Here is a 17137-nt window from a genome sequence, read left to right as displayed (position 1 = left end):
GCTGTATACTAGCAACACCAACAAAGTCGTTGTGTGCATTTGTCGCGATGTGACAACACACAACAGTGGGAAAGGTGTGGTATTGTTTGTAAATGCCTTGTTAACCTCGAAGTGAGGCTCCAACGAAATTCTCATGCAGTTTATGTCGTTGGTCAGCTAAGTACTTCGCTTTGTTACAAGAGACATTTGGGTATGAAAGGTTTTTTGTATAGAAGCAATAGCTTCTGGGGAGAATATCCCAACAAAAAACTAAGGGAACTGATGAGGATCAGTGGCGTGATCCGAAACTATAGTCTTCCCTGCCTTACCCCTCGGCAAACAATGCCATACATTCCCCACTAATAAATAGTTGTTTTTTTATAAAAACAACAAACTGGGATTCAGCCTGACTATTTTGCAAAAACAAAATATTTTAGATATTTTAATGGCCATCCTCATGGTGGAGGATATAAAAAGTTCGGTCGCGCCGTACATATAGCGCTATATTTGGATGGGTACAAATGTACCACGTTTATACGTTTTTATGTTAATGACTGTAGGGTTAAAGAGTTCACTTCCCTCAATTACGTTTCGAATAGATTGAGTTTAGGATATATTCGACATGTTTTGTTAAACTATCATTTAAGGTTAAAGTCTTCCGCGAAATTAAATTTTGGTTTCAAATCAATGCTCATGAAGACTTTTAATTCCTTATGAGTACTATGTGATTATTTACCTATGCAATGTCATTTTTTACTATGAAATGTAATACTTTACTATTTGGTTCTAGGAAATCAAAAACTAAAAAGCTTGTTTTGGAAAAGGATATGAATTTTTATTATACAAAGGATTTGGGATTAGTATCCTTACATGAATATAACATATAAAAAAATATTATCAAAATTATTTATAGAACAAACAAAAATTTACATGGCCAACAATTACAAATTATTGTAGATAATATTTCCAATAACTCGTTGAAAATAATTGGCAATATTTACCACTTCCAGCCGGAGCTTCCACCTGAAGACCAGCCATTGTTGCCAGCAGGTACCCAAACACTGCTTCCACCACCAGATTTCCAGCCACCGCCATTACCGCCTTGAGACCATCCACCATTGCCACCGCTGGATTTCCAAACCGATGCAGTGCTGACAGGCCAAGCATTCGAGCTACTGGCAGCAGACCAACCTGAATTGCCCCCAGATGGCCAAACGCCAGAGCTGCCACTGGATGGCCAAGCGCCACTGCTTCCGGCTGAGGGCCAAGCGCCACTACTTCCACCAGAGGGCCAGGCACCACCACTGCCTCCTGCTGCTGACCAACCACCATTTCCCGAATCCACAGGAACGATTTTAATAATTTTGGTTGTACTGCCACCACCATTTGACCAACCACTTCCGCCACTACTCCAACCAGCGGAGCCGGCGCTTGGCCATGCTGCTGAACCACCGCCAACACTTGGCCAACCTCCTGATCCTCCACTGGACCATACTGATGAGCTGGCGGCTGGCCAAGCTCCACCAGCATTCCATCCACTACCACCCGAACCGCCTAGATAGCCTGCAAGAGCCTGGCCGCTCAGACCGATCAACATAATTAGAACGCAGTGTTTCATTTTTGCTTGAGAGTTCTTAAGGAACGAATATTCCACCGAAAGCTTGCTTAACTTGTGTACGCAAAGATTGAATTGCTTCAACTAATAACTGCTAAAGATTAACAACAACTATTTATACCACAGAACAGAAATAGCAAAGCGGTGCTGGCTGAGCTTAGCCTAAGAAATTTGACAATAATTTGTGCTCTACAAACTATGATAATCTGAGCAGCAGCACACCAGCCAAACGGTAATGGCAAACGACACCATTTTTAAGTGGCAATAAAACTACGTTCATACCAACCGACCGACCGATCGACCGACCGTACCCGCCTGCCAAGTGGCAGTTACACGTATGTCTCTGTGCTGTGGTACGTTGTAATCGCCTCATTGTCTGTCCGACTGTCTATTCTAATTGTAAAGTATTTGTGTAACAGGCGACGACGGCAGCGGTGGCGTCTAAGATTTCTAACTAAGAAGTATGTGTGGCGTTTGCTGAGTATGCAAAAAAAAAAAAAACATTTTTGCAAATTCAGGCCTAAATTATTACTTTTTGAGATGAATTCTGCAAATCACTTTCGATTGAATTCGGAATTGTGTTACGGATGCCTATTGTGCGGGAGGGTAAAGGTTATAATGTGAGACTGATTAATTGAAAACAATTGTTTGACTGCAAGGTTTGGTGCTACTTATGTGGTGGAGGTGTATAATTTCGGAGGTCAAGTTTTAAAGTTTTTAAAGAGAGGAAAAAATAAGTGACTATTGTCCGCATTCTGATTTAGATAGACACTAATTAGAGCATTGCTATGAATTTCAAATTAGATCTCATTTGCATAATATTAGGTTGGGGAAAAAGAAATCCATTATTTTTATTATACCCTTTTAGGGATAAGTAAATCGACCTTCGACTAATCGAATAATCGAATTTTGGTATTGAAAAGTCTAAAAGTCGAAGTCGACTTTTGACATTTGAGAAAATCGCAAAGTCGACTTTTCAAGATCGACTTTCGATTTTCTTTATAAATTCTTGGTTTATTATCACAAAGTCCGAAATTGCCCAAAAATTACACATTCCAAACTACTTTCTTTCATCTGTTGACAACAATTTTTAAAAATTAAATCCATAAAAAATTAAATTTTTAGTCGATTTTGCTTTAGGTGGTAAAAGTCGAAAATCGATTTTGAAAAGGTTCGAAAAAAACTAAAGATCGAACAGGTTCAAAAAAAAAAAAAAAAACCCAAGGATCGAAAATTCAACTTTTTAGTAAAAGGCAAAAATCCAAAAGTCTATAAGTCGACTCTTGCGCTCGACTACGCATCCCTATACCCTGGTAAGGGTATTATGTCTTTGTGCATATGTTTGTAACAGGCAAAAGGAAACGAGATAGACATATGGTTCCTTCTGCGAATATGCATAGAATTACGTTCTATGTCGATTTATGCTTGTCCGTGCGTCTGTTAAATTGTAAACGAAGTACAGGTCGCATTTATGATTCGAATTGGATGAAATATGGCACAGCTCATTTATTTGGCCCAAGGACGAACCCTATTGAAATTGGGAAAAAACGGTTCAGATTCAGATATAGCTCCCATAAATATTTTCGTCCGATTTATGGTAAATGGTGCACCAAAGTCCATAAATATCTTTCGATTTGTACGAAATATGGCACAGCGAATTGAATTAAGCCTAAAATGATGTATGCTAAGTTTCGTGAAAATCGGCTCAGATTTAGATATAGCTCCCATATATATTTTGGTACGATTTAAGGTAAATGGTGTTCCAAAAACCCTATATATCTCTCGATTTGCACGAAATTTGGCATAGCGTAGTGTTTTAGGTCTAGAATGATGTGTGTGGAGTTGCACGAAATTTGGCATAGCGTAATGATTTAGATTTGGATATACCTCCCATATATATCTCTTTAATTCCATACTCACTTCAAGCACAGTTCCTAGTCGTTGGAAGCATGTAAAAATCATACCTATACCAAAATCAAATTCGGAATTTCGCCCAATTGCAATTCTGCGCTTCCTTTCAAAAATGTTTGAAAAAATCGTGCAGGAACAAATGTCCGAGTATCTTCAAATAAACTCACTGCTCAGTAATTTTCAATCTGGTTTTCGTGCAGGGCACAGCTGCACCACTGCTCTTATAGAAGTTTCAGAGTCTATAAGGTGCGAGATCGACGAAAATAAGATATGTTTTCTTGTTTTGCTTTATCACTCAAAAACTTGTGTTTTAAACTTCGTCGTTTTTTTAATTTGTCCACAACTTCTACAAAACTAATTTCGTCATATCTTTCAAATAGATCTGAGTCAGTTTACACTGGAACCTTGATCTCTAAACCTATGGCTGTAAAAAAAGGAGTCCCCCAAGGATCCATCATAGGTCCGCTCCTCTTCTCCTTATACGCGAACGATCTTCCTGATCAACTTGTGCAAGTATTTTTGAGTAGCTCCCTAAACAATATAAGTCAGTGTGTAGAAATTCTTAATCAGGATCTCTCTAGATTATGCGAGTGGGCTAAAGCTAATGGCCTATTATTGAATCCGCTTAAATCAAAATGATTAATCATTCACAAAAACAGAAAAATATCATTGCAGCGTACTGACATCCTTGTCAACAATGAAAAAATCGAGCTGGTATCCAGCGCCAAAGCGTACTGACATTCTTGTCAACAATGAAAAAATCCAGCTGGTATCCAGCGCCAAAGATCTTGGAGTAATTTTCAACAAATCATTAAGCTGGAACAACCATATCACTGCTATCGTAGGACAAACCTACTCGAAATTAAGGGCTCTGTGTCTAACACATTCATACACACCTCCAAATATTCGCTGTCTGCTGGCCAAAACCTTCCTAGTTCCAAGCTTATTGTATGGTTGTGAGCTGTTTGCCAATTGTGATTCCCTCTGTCGTCACAAATTGAATGTCGCATTTAATAGCATAACACGATACGTGTATGGCCTAAGTAACAGACAAAATGTCTCACAGTATTCTAAATCCCTGTGTGGAGTAAATTTCGACTCACTTCTCAAAATAAAATCTCTAGTTCATTTTTTTAAATTTATTTCAACTCATGTTTTTTTAATCATATATATTATTTTCCATTAGGTACCCATTCCTTTACCACCTTTATAATATCTAAGATACATATTATTAAAAAGTTGTGGACATGTGATTATATATATAATCCTATGCTGTCACTTATAAGACTTTTGTCTTGCTGTACAAGGAAAACATTAATTAACTTAAAAAATAAATAAATATATTTTCCTCCCATTTAATGTATATGGTGCACCAAAGTCGATTTGTACGGCATAGCGTAATAAATTAGATCTAGAATGATGTGTGTTAAGTGTTGTGCACTAAAGATCCAAAGTTTGTCCGATTGTCACACAATTTTGTACAATGAACTGTATATATATATATATATATATAGCAACTCTATATCTGACCAATGTTTATGGATCCATTTTCGTGTTTATGATCCTTCAACGTCTGTTAGGATTCATCTGTTAAATATACCCAAAGTGGTGAAGTATCATATAGTCGGCCCCGTCCGACTTTACTTCTTTCCTTCCTTTTTTTTTTTATACCCTTCACCACTCTGTGGTACAGGGTATTATGTCTTTGTGCATATGTTTGTAACAGGCAAAAGAAAACGAGATAGACACATGGTTCCTTTTGAGAATATGCATAGAATCACTTTCTGAGTCGATTTATGCATGTCCGTCCGTCCGTCCGTCTGTCTGTCGATGTAAAATTGTAAACAAAGTACAGGTCGCATTTATAATCCGAATTGGATGAAATTTAGCATAGGTCACTTATTTGGCCCAAGGACGAACCCTATTCAAAATTGGGAAAAATCGGTTCAGATTTAGATATAGCTCCCATATATATATTTAACCGATTTAATGTAAACGGCCCCTATATTTCTTTCGATTTGCACGAAATTTGGTACAGCCTAATCATTTAGGTCTAGAATGATGTCTGCCAAGTTTCTTAAAAATCGGTTCATATTTAGATATAGCTCCCATATATATATTTAACCGATTTAATGTAAACGGTCCCTACATACCTTTCGATTTGCACGAAATTTGGTACAGCCTAATCGTTTAGGTCTAGAATGATGTCTGCCAAGTTTCGTAAAAATCGGTCCAGATTTACATATAGCTCCCATATATAGTTTCGTCCGATTTCATGTAAATGGTGCCCCAAAGTCCCTATATATCTTTTGATTTGCACGAAATTTGGCATAACGTACTGAATTCAGCCTAGAGTGATGTCTGCCAAGTTTCGAGAAAATTGGTCCAGATTTAGATATAGCTCCCATATATAGTTTCGTCCGATTTCATGCAAATGGTGCCCCAAAGTCCCTATATATCTTTCGATTTGCACGAAAATTGGTACAGCCTAATCATTTAGGTCTAGAATGATGTCTGCCAAGTTTCGAGAAAATCGGTTCAGATTTAGATATAGCTCCCATATATAGGTTCGTCCGATTTAAGGTAAATTGGGCAACAAAGTCTCTCTACATCCTTCGATTTGCATGAAATTTGACATAGTGTACTGAATTAGGTGCAGAACGATGTGTGCCAAGTTTTGAGAAACTCGGTTCAGATTTAGATACAGCTCCCATATATAGTTTCGTCCGATTTAAGGTAAATGAGGCTCCAAAGTCCCTCTATATCTTTCGATTTGCATGAAGTTTGGCACAGAGTACTGAATTAGGTCCAGAACGATGTGTGCCACGTTTCGAGAAAATCGGTTCAGATTTAGATATAGCTCCCATATATAGGTTCGTCCGATTTAAGGTAAATGGGGCACCAAAGTCCCTATATATGATTCGATTTGCACGAAATTTGGCATAAAGTACTGAATTAGATCCAGAATGATGTGTGCTAAGTTTCGAGAAAATCGGTTCAGATTTAGATATAGCTCCCTTATATAGTTTCGTCCGATTTAAAGTAAATGGTGCACCAAAGTCCCTATATATCATTCGATTTGCTCGAAATTCGGCATAGAGTACTGAATTAGGTCCAGAATGATGTGTGCCAAGTTTCGTGAAAATCGTTTAAGATTTAGATATAGCTTCCATATATATTTTCGTCCGATTTTAGGTAAATAGTGCACCAAAGCCGATGCGTGTTGAATTTCATGAAAATCGGTTCGGATTTAGATATTTCTCCCACATATATTTTCGTCCGACTTAATTAAATGGTATACCAAAGTCATTATATATCATTCTTTATCAAAGTCCCTAAAATTTGGAAAGTTTTGGTGAAATCGGCTCAAATTTTGATAGAGCTACCATATATATTATCTCCCGATTTTTAATAAATGATGCAAGATCCTTAAATGTTTCTGATATGCATACTGAAATTAGTATAACATAACCTGGGACAAGTTCCGATGAAATCGCTTTAGATTTTGATATAGCTTTTTTATTTCCGTCCGATTTTAAATTAAGTAACTAAATTTTTGCAACATATACTAATGTTGGAAAAATTTAGTATAGGTTGCAGAATGACATGTTTATGGATCCAATTTCATTTTACTTGTCCTTCAAAAATGCGACAACTCTTAGGATTCATCGGTTGAATATACCCAAAGTGGTGAAGGGTATCATATAGTCGGCCCCGTCCGACTTTACTATTTTCCTTACTGGTTTTGTGTAAAGTTATGGTCGATTTTTAGATCCTGGCCGATGTTACGACTGCTAGCATGCCGGTCAACTTCGACCATTTCTACGATTTCATCGACATTTTCGACGAAAATTCCTTAACGGAATCTACGAAACCAAAATTGCACATAATTGGCTGTTACAGTATTAGAACCATAAACACCAGTCACAATTTTAGTCGCTTGGCTTGCATTTCGCCTTTGTCAAAGAAAAACTGTAAAATGTACCGAATTTTCTCTTTGTTCACTTCCATTTTTAACATCCTGTAACTCACAGCTATTTTTTACTGCGAAATGTCACTCTTCCATGGAGCATAAATCTGAAATTGTGTGATCGATACTTTACGAGAAATCTATCTGTACAGTAATCTGCCGAAAAAATAATGAATTTCTTTTTCTCCAATCTAATATAATTAAAAGTATAAACGAAATAAACATCGACCAAATAAATGTGAACGCATAACGCAGCTTGAGGAAGTTGTAACAAAGTAAAGTTCTGTCGGGAGAAAATGAAAAAAGAATCAAATTACAGACACTCCTATTGGAAAATTGGGCATGAACCATGGATATGCCGAATGAGGGCTATGTAGAAACCTGGACACCTATTAAAACTGTTCTGTGAAGGAAAATACTATGCACATTTTTTCTCATTAAAAGTTTTAGTAATTTAAAATTTTAAGTTGTTAGTAGAAAAATGTTATGAATTATTTCAAACAAACATTTTTTTATATTTGAAAAATGATTATTAACTACTGCTCTTAACAAGTTATTCCAAATATTTTAATTGCCATCAACAGTAGGAAGTAAAAATTTAATTTGTTTATTTCTTTGTGGCGCTAAAATCTCTATACAAAATTTGTCTTAACGAAGCGAGCAAATAAATAAATGACTTATAACATCAATTATATCCGAAAACTTTTAACGATTAAGTGAAGAAAATATTAAATGAAACAATGGGAGTTATATCTAAATCTGAACCAATTTTCACGAAACATAGCACACGTCAGTGCGCTATGACAAATTTCGTGCAAATCGAATGATTTTCAGAGATTTTGGTGCACCAATTACGTAAAATCGGATGAAAATATATATGGAAGCTATATCTAAATCTGAACCGATTTTCACGAAACTTTGCACACATTATTATAGACGCAATTCAGTACGCTATGGCAAATTTCGTGCAAATAAAAAAGATATATAGGGTCTTTGGTGCACCAATTACATTAAATCGGATGAAAATATATATGGGACCTATATCTAAATCTGAACCGATTGTCACGAAACTTAACACACATCATTCTAGACCTTATTCATTACGCTGTGCCAAATTTCGCGCAAATCGAAAGATATATAGGGTCTTTGGTGCACCAATTACCTTAAATCGGATGAAAATATATATGGGAGCTATATCTAAATCTGAACCGATTTTCAAGAAATATTACACACATCGTTCCAGACTTGATTCAGTAAGCTATGCCAAATTTCGTGCAAATCGAAACATATATAGGAACTTTGTTGCACCATTTACCTTAAATCGGACGAAAATATATATGGGAGCTATATCTAAATCTGAACCAATTTTCAAGAAATTTAACACACATCTTTCTAGACTTAATTCAGTACGCTATGCCAAATTTAGTGCAAATCGAAGCATATATAGGGACTTTGGTGCACTATTTACCTAAATCGGACTAAAATATATATATGGGAGCTATATCTAAATCTGAACCGATTTCCAGGAAACTTATTCTTGACATAATTCATTACGCTATGCCAGATTTCGTGCAAATCGAACGATATATAGGGACATTGATACACCATTTACATTAAATCGGACGAAAATATATATATATCTAAATATATATCTAAATCTGGACCGATTTTTCCCAATTTCAATAGGGTTCGTCCTTGGGCCAAATAAGTGACCAATGCCAAAATTTCATCTAAATCGGATCATAAATGCGACCTGTACTTTGTTCACAAAAATACATGGACAGACAGACGGACGGACGGACATGCATAAATCGACTTAAATAGTGATTCTATGCTTATTCTAAAAAGGAACCATGTTTCGTTTCCTTTTGCCTGTTACAAACATATGCACAAATACATAATACCCTGTACCACAGTGTGGTGAAGGGTATAAAAAGGGCTTATGTTCGGCCGAACATTGGATACCCTCCGCCATAAGTGCACTGACAATTACTTGATATGAAAGAACATTACACCTTTTTGATTTGTATGTCAATACCAAAATTAATCTTAGCATTTAAAATACGAAAATTGGGATGAATCACTACATGGCGCTATGCATAAATGTGGGTCGATAGAGCTCATTTTCGAAACTGGCATTTCAATTTTCTATCTTGATACCCTCCGAAGGTTGAATGATAACAACAGACGCATAGACGGAGGCAAAAGCCTTAATTGTGATAGAATGTCATACTTTACAGGATATAAACTGAAAACTTCTTGTTCACAATATCTCCAATACTATGGTGAAATATACAGAAAAAGTGGACCCATAATATTTAGTGGGGACAGACTAGTTTACAAACTGACATAGACTTTTATGCTGATCTAAACAATTTTAATATACCCCTTACACTATGGTGGAGGTATAAAAGGTATAAAAATAGACCATATGATACCCTACACAACTACAACCGAACTATAATTTTCATGCAATAATCCCTAAATTTCATCGGATCATCAGCGAAATTTGTATGTGTCGTCCTTGACCATAACGTAAATCCGCGCGATTTCACCCTCTAGTTTGGTAATGGTAATATTATCAAAATGCGTAGACAGCATAACTCCCACATCCGAATAAGTAAAACAATATAATTGGTATCAATTTTAAGTCAACAATACCTCTTCGATATACTATAAACTTCTCCTTCAAAAACGTCCTCCAGGAGTAAATATGTACGCCATCGAATAGAAATTTTAAAAATTTTCCATTATCAGAACCCTTTCGTGGTGGTCGGGTTATAATTGTAACCTCTAGAACGACCAAAAAACAGACACAGATAAAAAACTTTGGTCCACTTCATCCCCTGAACATTAACGCATCATTACTTTCTTTGGCCAGAACCAGTCCTACATGCAAAATTTCGTGACGACTGGTCCATAACTGTGGCCTGTATCGTGTTTACAAATTATAATGGACGGACACACATGTCTAGATCGACTCAGCTAGTCGAGATATGACGATCCACGATAGGGTTTACTGGCATTTGTGTGTTATGAAGTCTCCAAACCACTAGGAACTTTAATATATTGTCGTGACCTCCGATCTCAAGAATAATACGAATCAATAGCCAATACACCAAAACGTTCGATATATACTGACGCCTGATTATTTCTTTATGAGTAATATTTCACTCTTCTCACTGTTATGAAAGCACTTGTCTTTTAAAGGGGACCCCCACTCTTGATTTCTTGATGCTAACACCATTAATCGGCAATATCTATCACATGCAATTTTAAAGGGACTTTCTTGAATTAGTGTATGTTCGAATTAAATAAAAACTAAAATTAAATTTTTTGAAACCGATAATGGGGAATCACTTAAACACAAAACGCGACTTATGTATTCGAAACATCAGGCATATTTCATCCATGGTTTAGGATGTACATATAGCTCCTTCATATACGTTTCGTTTAATTTCTCAGCTATGTCCATCAAATTGGAATATACTATGCCAAAGATTTTGATAATTTTCTTATGAATTTTGGAATAATAATGTTGATTAGGCAATGAAAGGTCGCATACCTTGTTGTTGTTTAACTCTTAATACTATACATTTTTATTTATGCACACACATAATAATATATAATTTCTCTTCCGTTTTATATAAAAGTATCATATTTTTTTTTTTTTTATAAACGTTTTATATTAATTTATGAGAACACGATTTAGCCTTTTGTCTTTTAAAGATATCACTGCTTGAATAATTGGTATCACTTTGTGGTTAATGAAAATCATTTAACTTTGGTCTGTTTACCACTTCCAGCCGCCACCTCCACCACCAGAGGACCAACCACCACCGCCACCAGATTTATAGCCGCCACCGCCGCCTCCCGATTTCCAGCCACCACCACTTCCGCCCGAGGACCAACCACCGCCGCCACCAGATTTCCAGCCACCACCTCCTCCGCCAGAAGACCAACCGCCGCCCCCTCCGCCGGATTTCCAGCCACCTCCTCCTCCACCAGAAGACCAGCCGCCTTTGCCACCACCTCCACCACCGCCCAAGGAGATGATTTTAATAATTTTTGTAGAACCACCGCCGCCGCCACCTGACCAGCCACCACCACCTCCGCCAGATTTCCAACCACCGCCGCCTCCTCCTGAAGACCAGCCACCTCCACCGCCAGATTTCCAGCCGCCACCTCCACCACTAGACCAACCGCCTCCTCCTCCACCGCCACCCAAGTAGCCTGCTAATGCCTGGGCCGCAAAAGCCACCAATAAAACAAGGATACAACTTCTCATTTCTTAATAATATCCTATGCCAAACAAACAAATCAGGGAACAGCTGTGACCGCAAAGATTGAAGGTTCTCAACTAATAACTACTGGAGATTAGCAACAACTATTTATACTCAACAATTGCACTAAGACGTTAGTTTAATAAAAGTTTGACAACAGACCATTACAACAAAACGACACAGTGTTAGTCATAAAACAGCCGAACAAACAACCATCCACCCAACCAATCAACCAACCATACCCAAGGCATAAAACGGATATCGTCGCAATGCCCCCCTGACCCTATGCTGGGATTTATCGTTAGCATCAGTGGCAAAGATAAGTTTGCATTTAAAATTTGCTGCTGTTCAAGCCGGTCTACCTGTCTGTCTGTCCGCCCGGCCATCATTTGGCCGTTTGTTCGGTCTATTCTCATTGAGTATTGAATTCTATTCTTGAGCCGATGATTACAGTCGCACAGCGCAAACAATGCACACAAAGTGCTTTCAATTGTGCACAGTTCGCATTTGTTGAGCGAATAATAAAACAACAATAGCAAAAAAAAATTCTCTTCGCTTATTTAGTGGGCCATAATTTTTGTATTTTTTTTTTTTGGCAAATTGGAGCCGGTGTTTGTAAAGTCAGGTCGTCGTCGTCGCCGCGGTAGTCTTTTTGTTATCATTTTTTTCGTTTAATTGTTTGCGCTGCTGCTTTTGTCGTTGCCATTGCCAAAAAATCCATCACCAAGCCAAACGCCTTCACATTTTTGTTTGGTTTTTAATTTTGTTGCACGTCTATCTGTAATCCAATGTTTCACCACAAGACCAGCAATTATTGTCCGCTTAGTTTTATTTTTCTAAAGCTTCTGTAACTTGAAAATATGCGTCCATTATTCTGCAGGTACAATCCAACTAATCATCAACCATCACAATTTTTTTGCTACTACACCTTGTGGCCACATTTTATGACTTTATTTGTTCCAGTGCCCCTTTCAATGCGGCAAATCGTCGTAATGAAGACGATTTCGAATTTGCTATTACCAAATAATTGTTTAGTGTTAACCTTGGTTAATAGAAAAGAGACATCTATGATAGATTTTTTTTAATCGAAAATAAGGAGGAAGAGAAAATCTACAAGTACATTTATGGGTTCCAAAATATATCGTCATAATATATAATTTTGCATAAAAGGGTACACAAATTTTAGTACTAATGTATTGTGAAAATGAGTAAAGGACATACCATTATCTTGAAATTTTGGGTGAGGCTCACTCTTGGTCCAAATGTGACAGATAAGGCTGGGTTTTTGGAAATTCGTACTAGAACGGTACGAAAAGTACTAAACGTACTAAATGTGATACCATTTGTATTTAGCGAACCGGTGGAGCTAGAACTCTGAAATTTGGGTTTTGTGGTCGTTGATGGCGAGTAGGATAGATGTACCAAAGGGTTTTTGGAAATTCGAACTTTAACTATTCTAAAAGTACGAAAATGTACTAATTTTGGTACATTATAGTAGCATGTGAACGGATAGAGCTAAAACCTTGAAATTTGGAGTGTGAAGGATATGGCTTTGAAAGCGTGTTACTATATTTGGTGCAAATTTATTTTGGAAGTAAAAATCGAGCTGGAATACTGAAATTTGAAATTAGCATTACCGTCGGAGTGTAGGAATGGGATATGTTTTGGAAATTTTTTACTGATGTGTACGAAAAGTACTAAATCGTACTATAATTGTACCATTTGGATTTGGATGAACCGATAGAGCGGAAACACTGAAATTTGAAATCGGATCACTGTAGGGGTCAGGATTTAGTTTAAGCAATTTATATTCATGGGTACTAAATGGTACTAAATTTGGTACAATTTGAATTTTTGGCGAACCAATAGAGCTAGAATCATGAAATTTGGAGTCATGATCACTGTAGAGGTGTATGATCGAGATATGTAGAAAGTTTTAAAAATTTTTACTAATGTGTACTAAATTTGGTACGGAGTTTTATGCGCCATTTACCTAAGACCGGACGAAAATATATCTAGATCTGAACCGATTTTTACAAAGCTTAGCACACATCATACTAGACATCATTCAGTACGCTGTGATAAATTTTGTGAAAATAGGGACTTTACATTAAATTGGACGAATATATATATATATACAGATTTTCCCAATTTCAACAAGGTTCCCTGGGCAAACTAAAAGAGCTGTTTCAAATTTCATCCAATTCGGATCATAAATGCGACCTGCACTTACTTCATTTACAATTCAACATGGACAGACGGACGAACGGACCTGAATAAAACGACTCAGAAAGTGATTCTATGCATATTCTGATAATTAACCCTGTGTCTATCTCGTTTCCTTTTGCTGTAATATACATATGCACAGAAAAATTCGCCTTCGATTTTGTAGTAGCAGAGGAATGCAATGTTAAATTTTTGATTTTTTTTCATATTATGCTTCAATATCAATTCTATTTACTATCAAATCGCATATAAAAATCGATTAAAACAAAAGAGGCCAAAGGTGAAATTTACAAAAATTGATTTACCCAATTTGCCGGTATTTTATAGCCAATGAAGCAATTTCCAACCGTAGTGACCGTAATTGGGCATACCGGTGCTGCGTGGGAGAAAAACATTTTTCTATTAAGGGTCGTTCCTCATGAATCTGTAATTAGATATTTCGTTTTGTCAGAGGACAGACGCATCAAAAATCATCGAAATCATGAGCTATTTTTTTCTTTTATATCTTCAATCGTTCAGAACCTTTCCCTTAGTCGGTATCTTCATTTTTGGCAAAATGAAAACATCATCGGTGCCAAGTTACTTGAATACTGTTGAGGCTGATAAAAATTGTATTTTTGGCTAAAAACTCTCAAGGTGATTTGATTTTCTATAATTCTGACGAAGTGCTTTCCACCAACGTCGCACTACGTCCGAAAAAATTGATTGGCACCAGCCGAGCAACATGCCAATATCATGAGCAATCTCTCTGATAGTAATTGGATAATTATCCAAAAGCCGTGAAAGCTTCAATGTTTTCATTGTTTGTTAAAGTGATCGGGATGCCAGGACGAGTTCGTTATCTTCTCGGCCTTCCTTAAACCGGTTATTCCACAAGATCGGATAAAGTCTTCAAACATCTGACTATTTTGCAATAACAATGTAAAGTTGTTTTGGGACTTGAATTTTTTGCCCACAGAGACCCAATCACAAATTGCTGTTATTCCAGTTGGAGAATGAGGCTATGCTTTCGAATTAGATCTTAATGAAAATGTTCGTCAATGAATCCCACATTACAGCCATATAAATAGGACGGACCGCTACTTTGGTGCTATGCCAATCATGAATCATTATACCCTTCACGACACTGTGGTACAGGGTATTATATCTTTGTGCATATGTTTGTAAAAGGCAAAAGGAAACGAGATAGGCACATGGTTTCTCTTGAGAATATGCATAGAATCACTATGAGTCGAATTATGCATGTCCGTCCGTCTATCCCGAATGATGTGTGCTAAGTTTCGTGAAAATCCGTTCAGATTTAGATATAGCTCCCATATGAAGTTTTGTCCGATTTTATATAAATGGTACACCAAAGCCCCAACATATCTTTCGATTTGCACGAAACTTTGTATAGTGTACTGAATTAGGTTCAAAATGATGTGTGCTAAGTTTCGTGAAAATCAGTTCATATTTAGATATAGCTCCCGTATATAGTTTTGTCCGATTTTATATAAATGGTACACCAATGTCCCTATATATCTTTCGATGTGCACGAAATTTTGCATAGAGTCTAGAATCATGTGTGTCAAGTTTCGAGAACATCGGATCAGATTTGTATATAGCTCCCATATATATTTTCGTATGGTTTAAGGTAAATGGGGCTCCAAAGTCCCTATATATCTTTTGATTAGGTCCAGAATGCTGTGTGCTAAGTTTCGAGAAAATCGATGCAGATTTCGATATATCTGTTCTGATTTAGATATGCACTAAAGACCCAATGTTTGGCCGACCGGCACACAATTTTGCACAATATACTGAACTTAAAATATCCTTTTGTGTGTCAAGATTTCTTGAAATCGTTTCAGATTTACATATAGCTCATATATATACTTTCGTCCGATTTTATGTAAATGGTGCACTAAAGACCCATAGCTAGGTCGATTGGCACAACGTACTGAAATGAATATATATTAATATCTGACAAGTTTCCTTGAAATCGGTTCAGATTTAGATATATATGTAAAGATTGCTTTAAATCCATTTACAAAATTTAGATTGATGTTATTTGGTTTGCATGTATATAAAGATCACCTATTTAAGTTCGTTCAATTTCATGTAAATATTCCTTCGAGAAGCCGACGTCTGTTAGGATACATATGTAGAATATACCGAAAGTGGTGAAGCGTATCATATAGTCGGCCTAGTACGACTATGCTACTTTCCTTACTGGTTTGTGCTTCTATATGAGAGGCTTGCACCATCTCGTGAAGTGCCATATTGCCAATTTTCTAATTTAAATTTTTAGTATCTGCCAAAAGGTATGGTGTTCATTTTCCTCCAACAATAATTTATTCTGAGCGTTCTCTAATTTCATTAGAATGTATATCGTACATACGAAATGCGATATAATAGTTGGACCAAAACAACAACCACCTCAGGTAAACAAAAATATAAACCAATATATAGACATTTTGCAAAACAAACATTTTCGAAAAATCATCTTTTAAATGCTGAATAATATCTTCAAATTAAACGTATTATTATTTGAAAACATTTTCTGTTTAGCATTTTTGAAAAGTGAATTAATAAGTCACTGCAAAACATGATCTAATGTATATAATTCATTTGACCATCAACTATGCCATAGAACTTGCAATGTAATCAATGTGAATTTCTGATATCTTCTGCTCACATCATACCAAACTATCTAACTAACTATGAATACTCGTACTACAGGCGGACTCATCATTTAAAGTTTGCAACATTTGTAGCCAATTTTTTGCTCATTTTTATTTTGGAGGTCTTTTTTTCATTCGTCTTACGTTTGAATTATAGCGCCAGTTATTTCAAATGGACGTGGCCAGTCGACGTTACAGGTAGGTCTATTCTTCAAATAATTTTGTAAACAAGACGCACTGAAAATTAATGACAGTAATGGTGGTGGACTACCACCACCATTCATCCATCCATTTATTCTGTGGCCATACACCCATGTGTCTATTTGTTAGCAGGAGGCATTGTGCTGTTGATTTTTCTTGAGTTAACAATTTATGGTTAAATTATTCTTAACAGCTTTTAACCTCCGAATGAAAAAAATAAAATAGTTACATACATAGTCATTGTTATATATGTATGTATATACCGACATAATTACATATCATTCATTAATAG

General features: G+C 36.4%; 1 protein-coding gene across 1 annotated transcript; it reads right to left on the bottom strand.

The window, feature by feature from the left end:
• Positions 1-976: 976 nt before the first annotated feature.
• LOC133331930 (sericin-1-like) lies at positions 977-1597 on the bottom strand. Its single transcript, XM_061540321.1, has one exon. It carries the CDS (start codon positions 1595-1597, stop codon positions 977-979), a length of 621 nt encoding a protein of 206 aa, XP_061396305.1.
• Positions 1598-17137: the final 15540 nt, after the last annotated feature.

This window comes from Musca vetustissima, unplaced genomic scaffold (genome assembly GCF_032173495.1).
Source record: "Musca vetustissima isolate MV318-11 ecotype Yass unplaced genomic scaffold, APGP_CSIRO_Mvet_v1 utg19164, whole genome shotgun sequence".
NCBI lineage: Eukaryota > Metazoa > Arthropoda > Insecta > Diptera > Muscidae > Musca > Musca vetustissima.
The sequence above is the reverse complement of the archived record's forward strand: the minus strand, read 5'-3'. Positions and strand labels throughout refer to the sequence as shown.